General features: G+C 37.7%; 2 protein-coding genes across 7 annotated transcripts in view; both read right to left on the bottom strand.

Annotated features, from left to right (window-relative positions):
* DZIP3 (DAZ interacting zinc finger protein 3) overlaps positions 1-21,331 on the bottom strand; it is a 121,663-nt gene that overhangs the window by 70,314 nt on the left and 30,018 nt on the right. For all 6 annotated transcript variants that reach the window (XR_009532570.1, XR_009532568.1, XR_009532569.1 and 3 more), the window contains exons 6-12: positions 20,740-20,820; positions 19,385-19,509; positions 16,639-16,753; positions 7,398-7,517; positions 4,360-4,461; positions 2,463-2,555; positions 1,603-1,655 (exon numbers count right to left, since the gene is read on the bottom strand). Coding sequence is in view for 3 of the 6 variants with exons in the window: in XM_060098763.1 (XP_059954746.1) it covers positions 1,603-1,655; positions 2,463-2,555; positions 4,360-4,461; positions 7,398-7,517; positions 16,639-16,753; positions 19,385-19,509; positions 20,740-20,820 (689 nt within the window). In the remaining 3 variants the exon portion in view is untranslated. The remainder of the gene's footprint in view (positions 1-1,602; positions 1,656-2,462; positions 2,556-4,359; positions 4,462-7,397; positions 7,518-16,638; positions 16,754-19,384; positions 19,510-20,739; positions 20,821-21,331) is intronic.
* LOC132491020 (SWI/SNF-related matrix-associated actin-dependent regulator of chromatin subfamily D member 1-like) lies at positions 13,746-15,296 on the bottom strand. The gene has a single exon (XM_060099836.1). It carries the CDS (start codon positions 15,279-15,281, stop codon positions 13,746-13,748), a length of 1,536 nt encoding a protein of 511 aa, XP_059955819.1. The 5' UTR covers positions 15,282-15,296.

Here is a 21,331-nt window from a genome sequence, read left to right as displayed (position 1 = left end):
ACAAAAGTAACATACTAATTGTAGAATAATGGAAGTTAGAATCTCTACATCTGTCATGTATTTATTGGGTACCAGCTATATGCCAGGCATTAGGTTATGTACTGGGAATATAGCAGTAAGCAAGTTAAAGTTCTTGCCCTCAAGGAGGCTATAGTCAAATGGAGAAGAGAGCCTAGAAAGTGTAACAGAACTTAGTAAATGTTTTAATAGGAGAAGTGAAGGGAATATGTGATTGAAACACCTAATGCAAAGTAAAAATGATTTTCTGGAAGTTTTAAGCAGGCAAAGCCAAAGGAGTGGCATATTCTAGGGAAGTCCTAGAGGTAAAACAGATGGCACACTTAAGAACTAAAAGAAGCTCAGTATAGTTGGTGTATATATAGTAAAAAAAAGAATGACAAGAGATGACACTAGTGAGTACAGCAGGGACCAAGGTGACTAAAGAGCCAAGCTAACGAGCCTGAACTTAACTGAGAGCAATGAGAAGCCTCTGAAAGATTTTCAAGCAGAGAAGTGAAATATTTCCATTTTTTTTTAGAAAAGTGATTTTGATGGCTGAACAGACTGTTCAATAGACTTGAACAGTCAGACTGAAGAAAGGTAAGACTGGAGACAAAAAGATGGGTTTAGAAGCTGTTTCAGAATTCCAAATAAAAGAAGGAGGAGATATGGGGATATATGTATACATATAGCTGATTCACTTTGTTATACAGTAGCAACTAACAACACTGTAAAGCAATTATGCTCCAATAAAGATGTTTAAAAAAATCAAAGAAATAACTTTAGCTTAGTGGAAGCACAGGGACAGAAGTAAGGAGGCATGTACAATATATTTAAGAAGTTGAATTGATTGGACCTAAAAAAAGTTACAGAGCAACTGTAACTGGGAAGAAATATTGTGAGTCTAGCTGTGGGCATACTGAACTATAGATCTTTTTGAAAAATAAAAATGGAAATCTTTAGCATGCAGGTAGACAGACCTAGATTTTTAAGAGTGAGATCTACAGCAGAGATAAAGATTTGGGTTTCATTAGCTCATAGGGAAGACTTAGATATCAATGTAATAACCCTGGTAGATTTAAAAATGGTAGACATTTTAAACAGAAGAAAAGAGAATCAATGGATTAGGATAAGTTTTATATTGAAATTTCTAATTTCAATAGCAACAGTCTACACCTCTATGAATTCCAACTTATATATTCCTCTGCAATACAGCTTTCTCATCTAAGAAACAGGATGATTCTAATTGTCAGACAAGCCTGGAGGCTTGAATGAGTTTTGAAAGCTAGGAGAAAGTTTTTATATCATAACAATCTAATTTAAATAACTTTAAGAAAAATACGTTTGGTTTTCAGGGAAGGATTCTTTTCATACATAAGGGGAAAGTATTCACATTTCTACTTTCCTGCTTTAGAATTTAAAAGTCTACAAAGTGGGGGGCAAAGGGGTAGAAAAATGTCAATTAAATACAATTTTTTCACACAACTGATGCTGTCTTTAAGTTTAATGGAGCTCCAGAAAGTAACAGAAAACAGAAGAAAGAAGCTACTGAAAAATACATACATGCTCAAAAAAAAGCAGAATATTTAATTTCAAGCTTACCTTGCTCCTAAATTTTCAATGGTTATATATTCATCCTTTCTCACAACTTCAAACTGCAAGTGATGAAAAAAAAATAGCCCTAAAGTAGTTCAATTTTCGAAATTCTTTAATGTTACTTTTTAGCCTTAATATTTGAAAGAAAACAATGAGAACAAAGCTATAGTGAATATAAAACAAATAAAACAGAAGAAACAAGCTATAAACAATCTTAATCAAATAACAAACTAGAGTTGGTCTTAAAAACTAGTTCTACTTTTTATCACTATAGGATTTAAATGTCAAATCTAAAATACAAGACGACCATACTAAACATTAATATATATATATATATATATATATATATATATATTCCTATTTATAATTTTGGTCTGTTTACTAATTAACTGAAAATTCAACAAGATATTTCATTAATTAAAAAAATAAAATGGATACCATTTAAGTGCATTTTATGTAACAGCAACTCTATGAGATGTTCTATAGGTATTTTTATAGGAAGATGCTTAGAGACTAAAAAAGGGTTCAGAAAATCTAATATTATTTTTAACCATAGGTGGAACAGAATTAGATTATCATCCTTTGTTCATGATAATGACTTTCCTCATTGCTACAGCCATGGCCTGCTTTGTCTGTTTCTGTTTCTGTGTGTGTATGTGTGTGTGTCTTTATTTTTAAAATTTTCTTATTCTTAAGTACCACTTAAATACTACTTTGGAGAAATCAATGCAATAAAAAGATTAGAGAGCTTAGTCCCATCAAAGAGAATATAGCTAGAATACTATCACTACAATTCCCAAATCTGTTTGAAGTCAAAAACATCATTCCAGTGAAGGAAAGCAAAAAAATAAGAGAAAGATACTCACCAAAATTTTGACAATTCCAGGTACCTCACATTGAAGCATCCTTACCATGTCACCTGTACATCCTTCCTTCAAACACTTTTTCCCACTAAAACTCTAAAGTTATCAATAGAAAAAAAAAACAATAAGTTATCAATAGAAAAAATAATACAAACAATAAAAATAGAAAAAAACCACTGATGTGCAAGACTGATTATATTTAAATAAAGTTAGAGGCAGATGTTGCTAGACAGTAAAAAAGATGTGAATAAACATTTGAGAGTTAGCTGTTCAAAGATAGCCCATTTCTTATACCAATGGATTTCCTATTTAAAATTTATGACTACACTTTTCTCTCTCATCATTTCTACTTCAAAATCTTCAAATAGTTATATTACAAACTAAAATGTATTTGCTGCCCCCAATAAAAGCAACTTCAAGTAAAATATACTAATTAAGTAAGTGCAAAAAGGAATACTGAATTTCTATTAGATATATGAGGATTCCAGGGAAAACGAATTTGAGTCCTTTTTCTGATTCTGACCTTGTTATTTCCTCTGGTTAAGTTACTTAGTTTTCTTTTACATCTTTCTAAAGTTGAGCAAAATGGATTGCCCTAATAATCAAAGAAAGTGAAAAGCATTTACACACTGCTTAAAAAATGAAGAATAATGCTTTATATAATGATTTTTACGATGTACAATGCAAGTTTATCTGTTTTACCTGTTAATCCTCATAAATTTATAAAGTAGGTATTTACTATTCACACTCTATGGCTTAGAAAAATGAGTTTCAGCCTAGTGCAAAGAAAACTAGTAAGTGGCTCAATCTGGACTTGAACTCGGAACTCTCAACTTCATATACAGTGCTCTTTCTATTCCATCACAATTCCTTTATAAGTGTTTTCTACTGTTTGCACAATGTAAACACTTTAGAACCAAACATTATAGACCCAACTTATGGCCATTACCTCATTAAAGAGTAATTAATATAGAACTGGGCTTTCGATTTCTACTTTAATTTTAGAGGCAAAGAATTCAATTTAGTTATATGACTTTAGGCAAATATAAATAATACAAATATATTTTGGGTTGTTTTGTTTTGTTTTTTGCTGTTTTGTTTGTTTGTTTGTTTGGCCGTGCTGCATGGCTTGAGGGATCTTAGTTCCCTGATCAGGGATTTAATGCTGGCCCCGGCAGTGAAAGTGCCAAGCCCTAACCACTGGACTGCCAGGGAATTCCCAATTCTACAAGTATAGTTTTGAAGACTATAAATTTATCACTGTTCTCTACCCTTAAAATAGCAACTATCCTTAAAATTATATAGTTTTCCTTTTTTTTTTTTTTTTTTTTTTTTTTCCTTTTGCGGTATGCGGGCCTCTCACTGCTGTGGCCTCCCCCGTCGCGGAGCACAGGCTCCGGACGCGCAGGCTCCGGACGCGCAGGCTCAGCGGCCACGGCTCACGGGCCCAGCCGCTCCGCGGCATATGGGATCCTCCCAGACCGGGGCACGAACCCGTATCCCCTGCATCGGCAGGCGGACTCTCAACCACTTGCGCCACCAGGGAGGCCCTCCTTTTTTTTATTAAGTGATTCTATTTATGTCCTTTATGTGAATATACGTAACAATATTTCTATTCTTAAGAGTATAAACTTCTAAAGGGCAGGGAACAAATTAATAGAAGTCAATAAGCAAAGCAACTAGCAGAGTATTTCCTACAAAGACCTGTTTAATAAATGGTGATGATGAACAAATAGTGAGGAGAAAAGCATCAGAGAGAATAGGAAAAAAAAATGAAGGGAGAAAAAAAGAGGAGGAAGGATGTGATCAGGAAGAAATGAAGAGGAAAGAGGGAAAATAGAGGAAAGAGTAGAGGAGGATATGCTGTAGTAAAGTTTTTAAGGAAGAATAAGCATAATACCTGATCATTTTCACCTGGATATTTTAAATTCTTGAACTTTTTCCAACAAATTTTATGGAAGTAAACACAACAGCTTTTACTGCACATTAACTGAAAAAATCCCTGGAAAAGAATAAAAGTTGCTGATAACAAATAATAATCCATGTAGATATAGAAAATACCACCTTAAGTCATTTTTTAAATTATTCTATAACTAGATGAGCTTTAGATGGCATTGAAAATTTATCAACAGATCACTGGTAATCAAAGAACTATACAAGTCATTTTTACATCACTAAAGACAAAAAAATAGGCAATAAGTTGAGTAAGTTAACGTAATATTTTCCACATGCTGTATAAAACAAAATATCAGAAACTTGGTGAGTGATCTTTGTAGATGAACATGTTGTCTGCCCCACTTCACCTCAACTTTTACATTTCTCTTTTCTTTCAGCCCTAATTCCATACCATTATTCCCCAAAACTTCTTTGTCATCAATCACCAGACCTTAGATTGCTATCTTAGTGAGAAATGGCTCCTGAGCTACTGCATTATCCCAAGGTATAGATTTCTTGTCTTTCCTAGTGTGCCCTCCCTGGGAACCACACTCCTGCTTCCTTTAAATAGGTACACTGCTTAGATGACAAAAATCTAAATTTTGTGGCCAAGACTTCCTGCTGCTACATGCTATCCATTTGACTGGAACCCTGATGCCTCCCTGGGAAACCACAGGACCATATCACCATGTCACTGAAACCAGGACTGACCCTGACCTGCCCTGAGCACTGCACTTCACCAGGCCTACACTTCCCAATACCCATCTTACCCTAATGAATAGATCTTGGCTTTCTCCTCCTTCCCATCTATGCCATTTGCTCTATACATCATGCTTTTCAACTCAGATTTCCAATCTTGTAGAAGTAGTCAGATTTACACTGATGATCACATCTCAGCCTATCTTGTGATTTTCCACAGTCTTATTCTGATAGATCCAGGGAGAACTAGACTTCAAGTACTTTGATTGTTGAATTTCTTCAAATCAAGGCTGGTTATGTGTGTGTGTGTCCCACCCAAGACCCATAGAAGAAATAATGATCCTTACTTAGTAACTTAATTCTTGAGGAGTGACAACCTTTCTCCTTAGTAAAATGCTAATATTCTCAACCTGTAACATTTCTAACTATAAAGAATATTTTAGATAATTTCCATTATATGATTACAAGAATATTTATTATAACTTCAGAAACTTGTGAATATTACAAAAACCCTAGCAAAGCCAATTCATTCTTTTACTGACTCAAAGGATATAAATATTTCCTGATCACAATGAATATAAGCTCTGAGACATTCAAACAACTTCTCAACTGCATTATCACTGTAATTAAACTAAGTGCTTTTTAAACAATATTTTGGAGGAATCAGGCTCCCTGACTTCAGACTATACTACAAAGCTACAGTAATCAAGACAGTGTGGTACTGGCACAAAAACAGAAAGATAGATCAATGGAACAGGATAGAAAGCACAGAGATAAACCCACGCACATATGGTCAACTTATCTTTGATAAAGGAGGCAGGAATGTACAGTGGAGAAAGGACAGCCTCTTCAATAAGTGGTGCTGGGAAAACTGGACAGGGACATGTAAAAGTATGAGATTAGATCATTCCCTAACACCATACACAAAAATAAGCTCAAAATGGATTAAAGACCTAAATGTAAGGCCATACACTATCAAACTCTTAGAGGAAAACATAGGCAGAACACTCTATGACATAAATCACAGCAAGATCCTTTTGGACCCACCTCCTAGAGAAATGGAAATAAAAACAAAGATAAACAAATGGGACCTAATGAAACTTAAAAGCTTTTGCACAGCAAAGGAAACCATACACAAGACCAAAAGACAACCCTCAGAATGGGAGAAAATATTTGCAAATGAAGCAACTGACAAAGGATTAATCTCCAAAATTTATAAGCAGCTCATGCAGCTCAATAGCAAAAAAACAAACAACCGAATCCAAAAATGGGCAGAAGACTTAAATAGGCATTTCTCCAAAGAAGATATACAGACTGCCAACAAACACATGAAAGAATGCTCAACATCATTAATCATTAGAGAAATGCAAATCAAAACTACAATGAGATATCATCTCACACCAGTCAGAATGGCCAGCATCAAGAAATCTAGAAACAATAAATGCTGGCGAGGGTGTGGAGAAAAGGGAACACTCTTGCACTGCTGGTGGGAATGTGAATTGGTACAGCCGCTATGGAGAACAGTATGGAGGTTCCTTAAAAAACGAAAAATAGAACTACCATATGACCCAGCAATCCCACTACTAGGCATATACCCTGAGAAAACCATAATTCAAAAAGAGACATGTACCAAAATGTTCATTGCAGCCCTATTCACAATAGCCTGGAGATGGAAACAACCTAAGTGTCCATCATCGGATGAATGGATAAAGATGTGGCACATATATACAATGGAATATTACTCAGCCATAAAAAGAAACAAAACTGAGCTATTTGTAATGAGGTGGATAGACCTAGAGTCTGTCATACAGAGTGAAGTAAGTCAGAAAGAGAAAGACAAATACCGTATGCTAACACATATATATGGAATTTAAGAAAAAAAAATGTCATGAAGAACCTAGGGGTAAAACAGGAATAAAGACACAGACCTACTGAGAATGGACTTGAGGATATGTGGAGGGGGAAGGGTAAGCTGTGACAAAGCGAAAGACAGGCATGGACATATATACACTACCAAACGTAAGGTAGTAGATAGTGGGAAGCAGCTGCATAGCACAGGGAGATCAGCTCGGTGCTTTGTGACCGCCTGGAGGGGTGGGATAGGGAGGGTGGGAGGGAGGGAGACGCAAGAGGGAAGGGATGTGGGAACAGATGTATATGTATGACTGATTCACTTTGTTATAAAGAAGAAACTAAAAAAAAAAATAACCAATATTTTGATGCATGATAATATAATAATTTTTATCTAAGTTTAACTTTATAATCACATTTTTAAAATACTCAGTTAATTGGTAATTATAGTACCTTATAATTGGTGTTCTTTAAAATGTCAGCTTCACAAGATCGCTCACAATCTAGATAACTGCAAATGGTCTGCTTCATTATATTACCCTCAGTTGTCCTGATGAAATTGTTAAGAAGGTCCTAAATTTTTAAAATAAAAATAAATCTCATGAATCAGTAATAAAAAGACTACAACACTTATCTTACCTTAAGTTATATGTCCATTTCATATCCTTTTTTGAAGGTGTTGTATATATTTTTTTAAAATAGTCATAGAACCTATTTCCCTCATTCAAAGTAAACAATACATAGAAAGGCCCTAAATAAGAAATACTACACTTCTTATTGAATACAAACATGGAGAAAGGACAAAAGTCTATGTTCAAAGCTGTATGTCTACTCTTCATTCTAACTCATAACACCTAGCATGTTCCTAACAAGAATTACTTGCTCTGATATAAATACAGAGAGACCACAAATCATTGGAAACCCAAGAGAGTCCTTGCTAGAACTGGCCCCCAAGACACCATGTTGGCAGTGGAACTACTGTAGTGGTGCAACAGGCTGCTCAGCCAGAAGGGGCAGAGGCAGGGTACAGAAGTATGTTTCCAGTGTTCAGAGTTACAACTTGGAATGCAATTTCCATATTTTAAAATGCTAGTTAAAGGTTTGTGAAACACGTTATCAAGTCTAAGTTAAACAGGTCCTTAATGCTGTCCCTTAGAGGGACATACCCATATATATTGAGGGTATAAGACATGATAAAATAAACCTCTACAGACTATTTTACAAATCAAGTCATCATTCATAACATTTGTTTAATGGCATTCAGAATTTTATGAGAAATAAAAATGTTTTGACCAAGTTGACTAGAGAATTTTAAGTATTAAGAGAGAAATAAAGAAGCAGCATTCAAGGACCTATCAATATGAAAGTAGTATATCCTGTGAGGATAACCAATAGTCAAGTGGAGATGCTGAAAACAAAGGGATAGGACTCATAGTAGGTATATAACTACTGTGGTTTCACAAATCTGACACTTAATAGTTCAATATTGATCTGTTGAGTCTCCTACCAAAATCTGTTCCTTGTTCCTTACTCCTCATCTTCTGCCTCAGTCACTGATATTCACTCATTCAATAAATATTTACTGAGTGCCTGTTATGGGCCAGGTTGTTATGAATGTTAAGGGATGTTAAGGATACAGCGGTGAACTTAGCAGGTTAATACTTAGTCCTCATGGGACTTACATCAATTTCATCTACCACAATCTATTTAGGTTCAAGCCAGTAGTCTTGAAGTCATCCATTGTATAATTATTCCATCACCCTTTACATGCAATATATTAGCAAGTACTGTTGAGTCTTCTCCCAGAACATGCTGCAAATTTTTCTAATTCTCTATCCATTGCTACCACTCTATGTCTCACCTACATTACTGACTATAACAACTGCCTAACTGGTCCACCTCTTCCTTGCCTACTGTGTTCAAAGCACTCTCTGCAAAAAAAAACCGAAAGATCATTGTCAGTTCCTTGCTTAAAACTCTTCAATGGCTTCCCACTACCTAAAACAAAATCCAGAACCCTTACCAAGACTGACTGCAAGGTCCTACAGAACCTGCAGAATCTGAACCCAGTACACCTAGCCATCTCTGGTCCATCTCTTCACATTCATCTCTAGCCTCACTCACTATAAAATTCACGATTTTATATTTTCAGTTCCTCAAATTTGCCCTTCAAGGCCTGAGGGCCTTTCCACATTCAATTCTGCTTACCTAGAATGCTCTTATCCAACTCTTTACAGAGCTAGTTCCATCCTCAACCTTCTGCTTCCGACTTAAAATATCATCTCCCAGATAGGCCTTTCCTAACCACTACACATAGATACACATACACATTTATGCATATATACATATAGACAAATACGGATATATGCAGGTATACAAGTGTATGTCTGTGTGTTCTCTATCTTCTCTGTCCCAGTCCCTTGTTTTTCTTTAGAACACTAACTACAATTTGTAACTATTTTATTAATATTTTTTTTACTTTCTGAACTCCTCCTTTACTGTAAATACAGAAACTCTTCAAAGTCCTAAATTCTATAAGTCATATTTTACTATAATTTGATTATAACACCCCACTGTTTAAAAGTTTTGAGGGGTTTCACATGACCCTCAAGATACAGTCTGAGCTCCTTACTTGGTTTATAAAGACTTACATGATCTAGCTAACATTACCTTTAACATTTACCTCTAAAATTCATGATAAAAGGACAGGATATTATTTTATTTTTGAAAAAAAGTAACATTCATAACAACAAGAAAACTCTTGGTAGATGATAGCTGAAATAATCATTGAAATCAAAAATTCAATAGAAGGATTGAAACAAGGGTAATGCTGAAAATAGTAACAATATGAAGGGACACTCCCCTGCTAGGGTGCCAGCAACTCTAGTAGGAGTACAGTCTTCCCCCCAACAGGGTGAATTCATCTAAGGAGACACATGAGGATAGGAGCAACTGGGGCAGCGCAGGCCTCTGGTGGTACTCACCTGAAACTCCTCAGTGCCAGATAAAGGGGTACAGGCCAGCCCTCTAAGTTGTCTTAAAGAAAAACTAATCACAGTGTTTGAGAAGTAGGACTTTTGGTGGGCTGACAGGCATAGGCACCACTTATAACAGATTAAGAACATGCTGGCCTAGAGCCAGAGCACAACAATGGAAGCCCTCTGCTCTATTGGACATTAAACCTTTAGCTATTGGATTTTAACTTAAGAAGTATGGAGAGAGAGGGCTGGAGAAGAGTCCAGGGCATTTGGAATGGTGGCTGGTTACCCAACTATTTTTGAAGCAGCCACTATTTTCCAAGCAGTATGGAAATATTTTAACATTATAAGAACTAATATGGGGCTTCCCTGGTGGCACAGTGGTTGAGTCCACCTGTCAATGCAGGGGACACGGGTTCGTGCCCCGGTCCAGGAAGATCCCACATGCCATGGAGTGGCTAGGCCCATGAGCCATGGCTGCTGAGCCTGCGCGTCCGGAGACTGTGCTCCGCAACGGGAGAGGCCACAACAGTGAGAGGCCCGCGTACCGCAAAAAAAAAAAAAAAAAAAAAAAAAAGAACTAATATGATAGCACTAGTGTATACTGGCTGAATATTAGCTCTATGCAAAAAAAGATGAAGTTAAGAAAATATCCTATAAAGTAGAACAAAAAGACAAAAAATTAGGGACTTCCATGGTGGTTCAGTGGTTAAGACTCCATGCTCCCAATGCAGGGGGCCCTGGTTTGATCCCTGGTCTGGGAACTAGATCCCACATGCCACAACTAAAGATCCCACATGCCGTGGAAGACCAGGCACAGCCAAATAAATAAATAAATATTTAAAAAAGAAAAGACAAAAAATAAAAATTAGCAAAGAAATAAGAAAACCAGAAATTCAGTCCAGGATGTCAAGTATGTGAATAAAAGACATTTCAAAAAGAAAAGAGAAAATGAAGAAGAAATCATCAAATAAATAAAAAAAGAAAATGTCCCAGAACCAAAAAACATAAGTTCAGAACACTAGGAATATACAGAATAGCCTAAAAATTCCCAGAAAAAAAAAGGTTATAACAAAAGATTGATAATCAGAACATCAAATTTCTCAAAAATACTACTGTTGGAAGTTAGAAGATAACAGAAACACAATTTTAAAAATTTAAGGAAAATGATTTTCAACTAACAATTTTATGCCCAGGTAATATATAAGTAAAGTGTACAAAGAATAAATTATTTTGAGACTTGAAAGAGCTCAAAAAATTTATCTCCCAAGCAAGTACCCTTTTCCAGGAAGCTGCTGGATGAGTTGCACCACCAAAACAAGGGATTATACCTAGAAAGAGGAAAACTTGAGATCCAAGAAATAGAGGATCTACAAAGGAAAGGGGTGAGGGTATTCCCAGTAATAGAGTAAAGGGAAGCCCTAAGGCCAATTTAATAAAAACTTATAACTATTAGTAGGATGGGGAAGTGAAGTGTGTTATGTGAAGGAGATGTATAAGGAAGCTACTAAACCCTCCTCTTCCACAGTGGGAAGTCAAAAGATAATATCTAAGATGGAGAAATTTTTAAAATAGCAGTATAGCTTTTAAAAATACAGGTAAAGGGCTTCCCTGGTGGCGCAGTGGTTGAGAGTCCGCCTGCCGATGCAGGGGACACGGGTTCATGCCCCGGTCCGGGAGGATCCCACATGCTGCGGAGTGGCTGGGCCCGTGAGCCATGGCCGCTGAGCCTGCGCGTCCGGAGCCTGTGCTCCACAATGGGAGAGGCCACAACAGTGAGAGGCCCGTGTACCACAAAAAAAAAATAAAATAAAATAAAAAATAAAAATAATAAAAATACAGGAAAATATCAAAGGAAAATACCTAGAGGGTTGGAAGAAGTTACCCATAGTCCGGAACTACAATTAGAGATGATAAACCACAGACCGTTAATTTTTAAGCCTTTTAATATTACTTGACAAACTGCATACATGTATTACTTTGCATAAAATAAAAATAAGAAAGTTTGGATAAGAAATAAAAATATTTTAAAAGGAGAAGGAAAAGAAGAAAAACAACCAAGACCAGGTAGGGGCTGCTCCAGGTAAACACAGAAATTCAATATTTTTCAAAAATGTATAAAATTACTACTTTATTAGGTCAAAGTTAAAAGTCATATGATTATCCTGGCCAACACCAAAGACTGCCTGCTTATTCTATTGATTACTGAGAGAGGTACACTAAAATATTCCACTCTGACTGGGAAGTCTTCTATTTCTCCTTTTAGATCTACCAGTTTTGTTGTTTTTTTTTTTCAGAAGATTCTTTTATTAAAACTGGGTGACATCGATAAGGGGACAGTACAAAAAAAATTTTGGTCCATGAAAAAAACGTAAGAATTCAGTTAATAAAAACAGTTATCTTCAGGGACACTGTGTAGGAGTGCTGAGCTTCCTTCTCATGGTTCCAGCCCCAGGGACAGAGGTTGTCTGTCCAGTGTCACTCTGGGGAGAACCTTTCAAGGGAGGAGTGGGATAATGACAGGAAGGGGAAGACAGGGAGAAAGTTCTGCTGTCCCCAGTGTGGGACAGTCAGGGATACAGGGTTGGGGGATGTGCTCGCAGAAGCCTGAGGAGGGGGTGGGGAAGCAGGGGCTTTGTCAGTTCTGCCGGTTTAGAGCCCATGCTGAATGGGATTCCCCCTCTGTGCCCAGGTGTCTCCCACCCTGCTGTGTTGAGTCTGCGAGCCTGGGATATGCTAACTCAGGGATGATACAACCTGGAAGAATTTGAGGCTCTCCTGGAAAGATGCAAAACCACCTCAGTTGCAAGGGGCCAAGATCACAAGGTCCTGCTGCTACCTGAGGGGTCTGAAGCTTTTGAGGGCAGGGGCTGGGGAGTCACAATCCTGTGAGGCAGGGAGAGGGAAGAGTCACAAACCCAACTCAGAGCTATTCTCCAGCCCTAGGCGCTTTCACTCCTCAGTGCCCTAGAAGTCACCAGTGGGTGTCAACTGGGAAGACAAGGGACAGGAAGACAGGGATGGCCCAGGGCTTTTACCCGTTTGATTTTAGGCCTGTTTCTCCATGAAAGGATGGGGGAGGCAGGGTGGAATGAATGAATGAGTCACACCTTCAAGCAACAGCAGGAAGGAACAGCCTCTGCTGGCAATGACAGTACCCTAGGTGAGGGCCCTTGGGGCTCTGACAGGGAAAGGCAAGATTCCCCCACTCAAATGCCCTGGGTTAGGACAAATAGGAGGGAATCCTAAAAAGCAGCTACAGGCAGTGTGGTGAGAGGGAGCAATACTAAGAGAACAAACTCCAATACTGATGTGGACCCCCTATGAGGGAGTAAGTGAAGCACTGAGATAGCAGGCCAATCCAGAGGGCTGCAGACTGACCTGGGGCTCAGTGGAGCCCAAGAACCAGGATTCCTTTAGTGCTAGAGGGCAACAAGTGAAGGGACAGTTTGCTCCAAACCTGTGGAGGGAGGGAAGGAAACTGGATTCTGTTATCAGGAAAGCCAAGATCAACTAGCTTATAGAGTGCCCCCAGGCCTGAGTCTCAGAGAAGGGGCTAAAGCTCCCAACTCCTGGGTCTCTGAAGGGCAGGATCAGTGTAGCTGGTCCCCTTGAAGACCACTTGGCCTTAGGCCCAATCCATTCAATGCACTGATTACCACTACGGGTTCTCTAATACTATCTAGAGGTCCTATGCAGACCAGAGGAGGGTACAGGCACATGGGAACTTTGTGGGGCAAAGGGAAGCTGGGGGTAGGAAGGGATGGGGTGGGAGAAGAGGGTAACAGGTATCAAGTGAGACCCTCTTCATCCTGGTGTTGTCCTAGAACCAACGGGCTTGCTCTAATTCTTGTCGTCTCTGTTGCACCTTGGAGTAAAAGTATCGGCACACGGCCTCCTGTGCCCAAGGCTGGAAGTAGAACTCAGCTCGGCGCTCTTCCTCTGGGTTACCCACCACATCAGTCATGGTCTTGAGGTCCCGGCACTGGGACTGAAGCCAGTCATTGATGAAACCCTGAGGGTCTCTGGCGAAGCTCAGCATGGACTCTCGCTGGGTCTTCAGCTGATTGATAGTTTCTATGGTCTCATGGATCTTGTTGTCTAGAGTAGCAATCTCCTGCTGGCTGGCAGTAGACAGCAGAAAAGAATTCATCTGGGTCTTCAAGGTATCATCCACTTCCACATCAATGTCATAACAAGCTGTCTTTTTCTGATCATTCGGGTCAACACTGATGACATAATTAATGATGATGGGCTCTGGTGGCATAAGCAAGGCGTGGAGCCGTTGGGGGATCTCTGAAAACTTCAAACGTTGAGACTCAAAGATCTGCTGGAGGTACTTGTCACAGATGACAAACTCCCGCTCATGTGGGTCCTGGAGCTTATGTGTCTTAATATATTGCCACAGTGCTTTAATGATCACTGGACGGGTCTGGGTGTGGATGCCCAGCAGCCGAGCCAGACGAGGGTCTAATTTAAACTGAGGAGGCTGGTAATCCAGCATCAGCAGGATAGTACACCGTATATTCACGTCTCCTGGCCGCTTCACCTGGAAGCCATCTGTCTCCTGGGTAGTGGCGGTCCTGTGCCATTCCACCAGATGGTTATCTGGCCCATACAGGTCTTTGTCCAGTTCGATCACCAAGGACTTAAAAAAAGAAGAGAACTTCCTCTTTTGTTTGGTGGCATATTTAGACAAGGCTGAATCCTTCAGGAGCCGTCCTTCTATCCGAAGCTCCCAGGAAGCCCCCGTCCCTCCCCCATCTGACTTAGCCGGATTGAAAGTGTTAGAAATGAAAATTCGCAGCTTCCGTTTTTGCTTGATGGGATGTTTCACGGCCTCCTGGATATCTAGCCGTTTCCTCATGATACTCTGGTCCAGTTTCCTTTCAAAAGCCAAGAGATCCATATAGGCCTGGGATTCTGGTACCAGTTCACGAATCCTTTGAGGTAGAATTTTGTCAGCCATCTTCTTTTTCTTTGCATTGTGGTTCCGATTTTGGACCGCCTGCTGCTGGACCTGCTGGATCTGCTGAGGCGCAGGTCTCTTGCGGGACTGGTCCATCACTGACTTGGCCAGGCCAGGTCGGACTGAAGGGTTCCCCCCATAGCCAGGGGGTCCCATGGAAGGTCCCTGAGGTGTCATTCGGCTGCCTGGTAGCATACCTGGTCTCAGATAGGCCACTCCAGGCATTGGGGAGCGGTACAGCCCTTGACCCGGCGCCGGGCCCATTCGCACCAGAGGCCCCAGAGGCCCCAGAGTCCCGCCCGGACCCATGGCAGCTACCGCGCCCCACCCTCCTGAGGCTCCGGCGCCGCCGCTCTGAGCCACAGACTGAAAACCCGCTCGGGCCGCCATCTTTCCCAGAGCCGCTGCTGCAACTGCACAAAGAACCGGAACTGTAACTCCCCCCGCCCCCGGCGTGTCCCCCGCGCCCCCCGCGCCCCCCGCGCGCCCCCCGCGCGCCCGCCCATTCGCTCGGCCGGCCCGCCGGCCCGCCGGCACAGGAGGCCTAGTTCTACCAGTTTTTGTCCCAGGTATTTTGAGGCTGTATTATTAGGTATATACAAACTTTGAGTTGTTATAGCTTCCTAGAAAACTGAATTTTTTATTTTTATTAAACATCCCTCTTTATTTTGAGGAATGCATTTGGCCTTAAAGTCAGCTAAAATATAAGGATCCAGAAAGGTTTAAAGTAAAAGTTTGGAAGAAGGTATGTCATTCAAACGCTGACCAAAAGAAGCCGAGTGTAGCTATTTTCATATTAAACAAATAAAAAGTGACCAACGTGGCTTATCAGATGAGTAAAAATTACCCAAAAGGTAAAAAATATCCAGAGGGTGTGGGGAAATGGAAACTCTCATAGTCTGTCTTAAGAATATAAACTGGTTACACACTTTCTGGGAGGAAATGTGGAAACATACATGAATAACTGTATAAGTGTATAAACACTTCACAATTCCACCTTTAGAAATTTATACTAAGGGAATGATGTGAGAAATACAAAAAGATCACTTTCCATAATAGTGAAAAACTAGAATGTTTAGGATAAACTAAATCTTCAATAGCAGGGAATTGGTTAAGCAAATTAAAAGCACAGTTTAAGATGGACTATGAAAAAATTATACTATATAATGATCTACTTGATGGGAAATTCACAATAATATATATTTTCATACTATAAATCAATGTGTATAACATCACACCAATTTACTGAAAATAAAAGGTAAAGAGTGTTTATACATGTGTGTATGGAAAAATATAAATGAAAATACTAACAATGGTTTCTCCATTTGAAGAAATATATGGATGAATTTTACTTTTATCGTTGATATTTTTATATTTTTCAAGTTTTTTGATGTAAGCATTTAGTACTTTTAAAATTTAAATCCACAGCAAAATAATGGTAAATATAGTTAGAAAAAAGAAGTTAACTATTACATTTAGCTGTAGCCATGTGAAGTACTGAACTAGTACAGCTTTTAATCTTGTTATTTGGAAATGCTAACACATCTACCTCATTTCTCTCTACTTGTTGAATCATACTAACATTCTGCACTAGATAATGGAATCAAGGTTGTTTCTCATACAAAAAGCTAATGCCCAACAAAAGAATGTGTTTGCTGTAGAATGACATAGTTAACATAAACTGCAGTTTATCAAAGATGATTCTGATTAGCCACAGATGAAACGTTATTCTTAAATAATTTCTTACTTTAAAAGTTGTAGGTAAATCTTCATCTTCCATAGGATCTATGTCAAACCAATCATCATCTGTATCTCCTGTTTCTTGTAAGCTTTTATGAAATTCTAGCAGTCCTGCATTATATCTGCAAGGCATTTTAAAATAGGGTTAGTTTGAACAGGACTCTGTAAGTAGACAGTTACCAATTAGACAACAAGCAACTCTTTTTTTTTTTTTTTTGTGGTAAGTAGGATGGTGATAACCTCTGGCATGCTATAGAAATACAAACACTAGGACTCTCACCTGTGGTAGATTGGGATGAAATACATGTGGAAGGGGAGGCAGTAGATTATATAGTAGCTCAAGCTTGAGCATTATGGGGGCCATGATAATTAAAGGGACTGTAGAGTTGGTTAGCTTTTTTTTTACTGTCTTGGAAGCCTTGAAGAAAGAAAATGGCACAGGTCTCCGGACACAATGAAAGACAGAGGCCTCTGAGGGCACCATTTAAAGAGACCCTCATCTCCTACAGACATAAAGATAAACTGTGCTGAAAATCAGGCCCAGATTTAATCACAAAGTGGAACAAACTGCAAAAGAAACCAAATACACAGCCTCAACAGGACTACTACTAATCAACTAAGGATACTCTGTGAAAGTTAAAAGGCCACTTTGGTAACATTTCAAAAACCTTGACCAACTCTAAACATAAAGGCAGACCATGCTGAAGATGAGGCCCAGTATTTAATCACAAGAGTAGAACAACAGCAAAAACCAAAAGCATAGCCTCAACAGAACTACTGTACTATCAGGACTCTAATAGGGAACAAGTAGACCATGCAAAAATATGATCTGAGGTACATGTCTCAAAAGATGATACTCTTCCTTTTCAAAATCCTCTCTTGTATCTACTCATTGCCTACAGACAAAAAAAATCTAGGATCAAGTATAAGCAAAGCCCAAGTGGGAAAACAGAGGAAGAAAAAGTTTATTCACCGTAAGCATTGGAGAACTTGACTACTATGTACTGGCAGGAACATGTCTGGGAGTGGATCTTAAGAGTGCTGAACCAATGGTCAAATATATACCTTGATAGGGAAATATATATTGATATGGGGCAACTCTTCCATAATTCAGCATTTACTTTCCTAGCAAGGACACCTGAAGCCAGTCCTAACATGCTGCTGAGAAGGCTACTTGAAGCTTGGAAACCACAATGGCCTCTAGTAATTGAGGTGGAAATGTTGAAAATTTCTTGGCAGAGTATTAAAGAAAGCTCAGGGAGGTAAAGATGTTAGAATGGACTTACTGCATAAGACCATAGAATCCATCACTAGACAATGTTCCCCAGAAAGGCTCAGAAGACATTCCATCCATTAATGTAATAAGAAATACAGAGTGAGAAGGACATCAGTGTCTTTGAGCAGCTCAGTGGTGGCTGTTCTCTATAGGCCAGGGATGAAAGTAAATGATGCTGCCAGGCGACTGGGCTTTCTAGTGTCAATTATTTGGGAAATTGATTTCTTTCCAATGCCCATCAATAAGGAAAATAAAGAGTAGTTCACATATCTGAGGAAAGGACAGCAGTACAGATTCTCTGTCTTGTCTTAGAGCTATGTTAATTCTCTCCACAATATAGACTAAGGGGATTCTGATCATCCTGACATTCTGCAAAACATCACACTGGCCAACTACATTGATGACACCATGCTAACAAACAGGAAGTGGGACATCTTCTGGACAGTAAAAACCAGGCATGCCAGAGGATAGAAGATCAGCCTTACAAAGAATCAAGGAATTACCATATAAGTGATGCTTTTAGGCATTCAATGGTTGGGCCCAGCAGTAATCCTTCATAAGGATTTGCATAAGTAAATTTTGCCTAATTCACCCTTCAGATCCCAGCCAAACATTATTTCCTCAAGGAGACTTCTGAATCCCAGAAAGACATTGGGATTCCAATAAAGACTAATTTTTCATTATATTTTCCTTCATAGCACTTTATCACATTTCATAATTGATTATTTATATAACTGATTATTTGATTAAGGTCTATAACGTTCACTATACTGTCAGTTACACGAGGACAGGAACTATCTATTTTGTAAACCATTTTATCCCCAACACCTATAGCAGTCTCTAAAATAGGATAAATGTTTAGCAAATAAAATGAATGAATGATGCTATAAATGGCTAGGGATCTACATATGGGAAGTGAACAGATGGTCTATAAACATTCTCCTGTACAATTTCACTAAGTGTGTAATACCCAATACTTCCAGACTCAGAATTTGGACCCTTTCAATGAGTTATAAGCTCATTTATAACTTAAATACCTATTCCAAGTGGTGATAACATTAATAACTACAATCATTAATTATCTATTAAGAATAGCATTTTTGTGTCCTGGGCACTGTTAATCACTTTATGAGGTGGGCACTATTATTAGTTCCAAAGATAAGGCTTAGCAACATTAAATTTCCTAGAGTCATATATTAGATAAGTGGTAGAAAATGTATTTGAACCCAGGCCTATCAGACTCCAAAGCCTATGCTCCTAATGCCTATGCTATACCACCTTTCATTGCCATGGCCTGTTAAGTTTGATACTTAATATTCTCAAGTACATTAAAGAAATTATCTATAGAATCAGTGATGGAGAAAAGAATCAGTAGAGCACAAATGTCATGATCCCTGGTATACTGTACTAACTTTATTCCCATTACATAATGCTAAAAGTTGATAGGCAAGATCTACCCATTAATTAAAATCCTTACCTCTTCTGAGCACATCGAAGTAAACCACGTCCAAAATAAACTAAAGACATAAAGTTTTCACAAATTTCATTTTCTTGGATCACCATCTTCATCACCAGAAATTTATTCTCAGCTTCTATACAATCCTGTAGCAACATAAAGCTAGGTTTGGCTGATGTAAAAATCATTTTTTTCCTTTTACAATAAACAGTTATTTCCCAAACTGGAGAAGTTAGGGCAGCTTTAATATTGATCCAGTCATTTATTCATATCTCTAATACATCTCTGTATATAATCCCATAAATAATGTACTCAGTGCTTTAGTTATTTACAAAAGAACTAAAGATCTTTAACCAGTGTTTCAAAGTGAATATTAAAACAACCTTTATATCTAAAACTGACAAATATTACTAGCCAAAATAAGGGCTCTTCTGATGACTATGGGAACATAGTTCTTTATAATTCTTCCTAATTTTTCATTCTAATTAGAGCACAAATCTTCCTAGTTTTTCAAATAGGAAATAAGTGACTTTTTGACCACACATATAGTCTCTTTTGAGGAATGACCACCTTGATCATAAGCAATATGGGTTTAGAAGTAATCTACAGAATCAGTTCTAATAAATGTTTTAGTTATCATTATTAAAACAGGCACAGTAGCCCTGGTCTCCCTGGGAAAAAAAATGTTGCATGGCCTCATTTTAAAATATTCTCTAGCACATCACACTAAATAATTAGCATTATGTGAAATTATTTAAAGTGGAAATGTTTTCAGTTTGGTGCTTATAAATTCTACTTCACCTAATTAACAAGTCAGATTTATTTATTTATGAAACCAAGTAGAGAGTACAAATTTAGGAATACAAAAAGGAAAAGAGATATCAAGGCTGCAATTGAGAAATCATTAAAAATAAGAAAAAGAGAATTTAAATTTGTAAGCACCCTTAGAAATCACCTACTTACCTCCTAGATTTTTACTTTTGCACTTCACTTTATTTGATAAAGAATTTGAGGTAAAATTCATATTTTACAAAGAGGGTAAGATAAAGACCAGAGAGATTAAACTATACTAAAAAATGGATTAAAATTTATTATATAAGTGAAAGAAGCTAAACAATTTTCTGTTTTATATAAGTGATAAGTATTTCAAAGATAAATAAAATAAAGTTATAAGCTAACATTAAGTTTCCCCTACCAATATTTTTAGTTTCACAATATAGTCTCTAGCATAATTACTTTACATTTTCAATATACAACAGAAAAGTCAGAGTGGTTTCAATTTTTAGAGAATGTCAAAAATCAATACTTTAATTTGTTAAAATGAAGTCAGTGTATGTGAAGAGATTTATAATGTGCAAATAACACATGCTACATACCTCTTTCTTTCCTCTTTCAGTGACTGCTACTCCATACAAAAATAGTAATGTCAAATAATAACCAATATTAATCTGATGTGCCTAAAAAGATAAAATATACTTTAGTTGATTATTTAGACTATGCTACTTTTTAGTGTAGAAAGCTTAATTAAATATCCTAGGCCTATTTAATAACTATTAAAAATAGTTTAAATTATCATTATATTGTCAATCATCTAATAATCACTACAGAGAATTCATTTTAGATGTATTTAATAGTTTGCCCCAGAAGACAGTCAATAATCTCAAAATAAAACATCAGAGTTTGATCAAAGAAAATGAAAGCAAATGCCATCAAGATTTGTTATACTAAAACTTTCCAAAAAATTCTCTTTTCTCTCATGATATTTTTGTATAGGAACACTTTAGATAATAACAAATACTACCATCCAGCTTAAAAAATACAATGATCTCTTAAATCAAAGTCTTTTATTGTCCACATGTGGGTTTTGTTATAACAGTATGAACATAAAGCTTATCACTTATTTAATGAAAAATTAAAACACAAATATTTCCTTCATTTGAAAATGGTCTATGCCAAATTAGAGATGGA

Source organism: Mesoplodon densirostris, chromosome 5, assembly GCF_025265405.1.
Source record: "Mesoplodon densirostris isolate mMesDen1 chromosome 5, mMesDen1 primary haplotype, whole genome shotgun sequence".
Lineage (NCBI taxonomy): Eukaryota > Metazoa > Chordata > Mammalia > Artiodactyla > Ziphiidae > Mesoplodon > Mesoplodon densirostris.
This window is presented reverse-complemented; position numbering and strand designations above follow the sequence as displayed.

Coding starts and splice junctions, on each gene's coding strand:
- LOC132491020 (XM_060099836.1), bottom strand. CDS start 15,281: ATGGCGGCCCGAGCGGGTTTTCAGTCTGTGGCTCAGAGCGGCGGCGCC.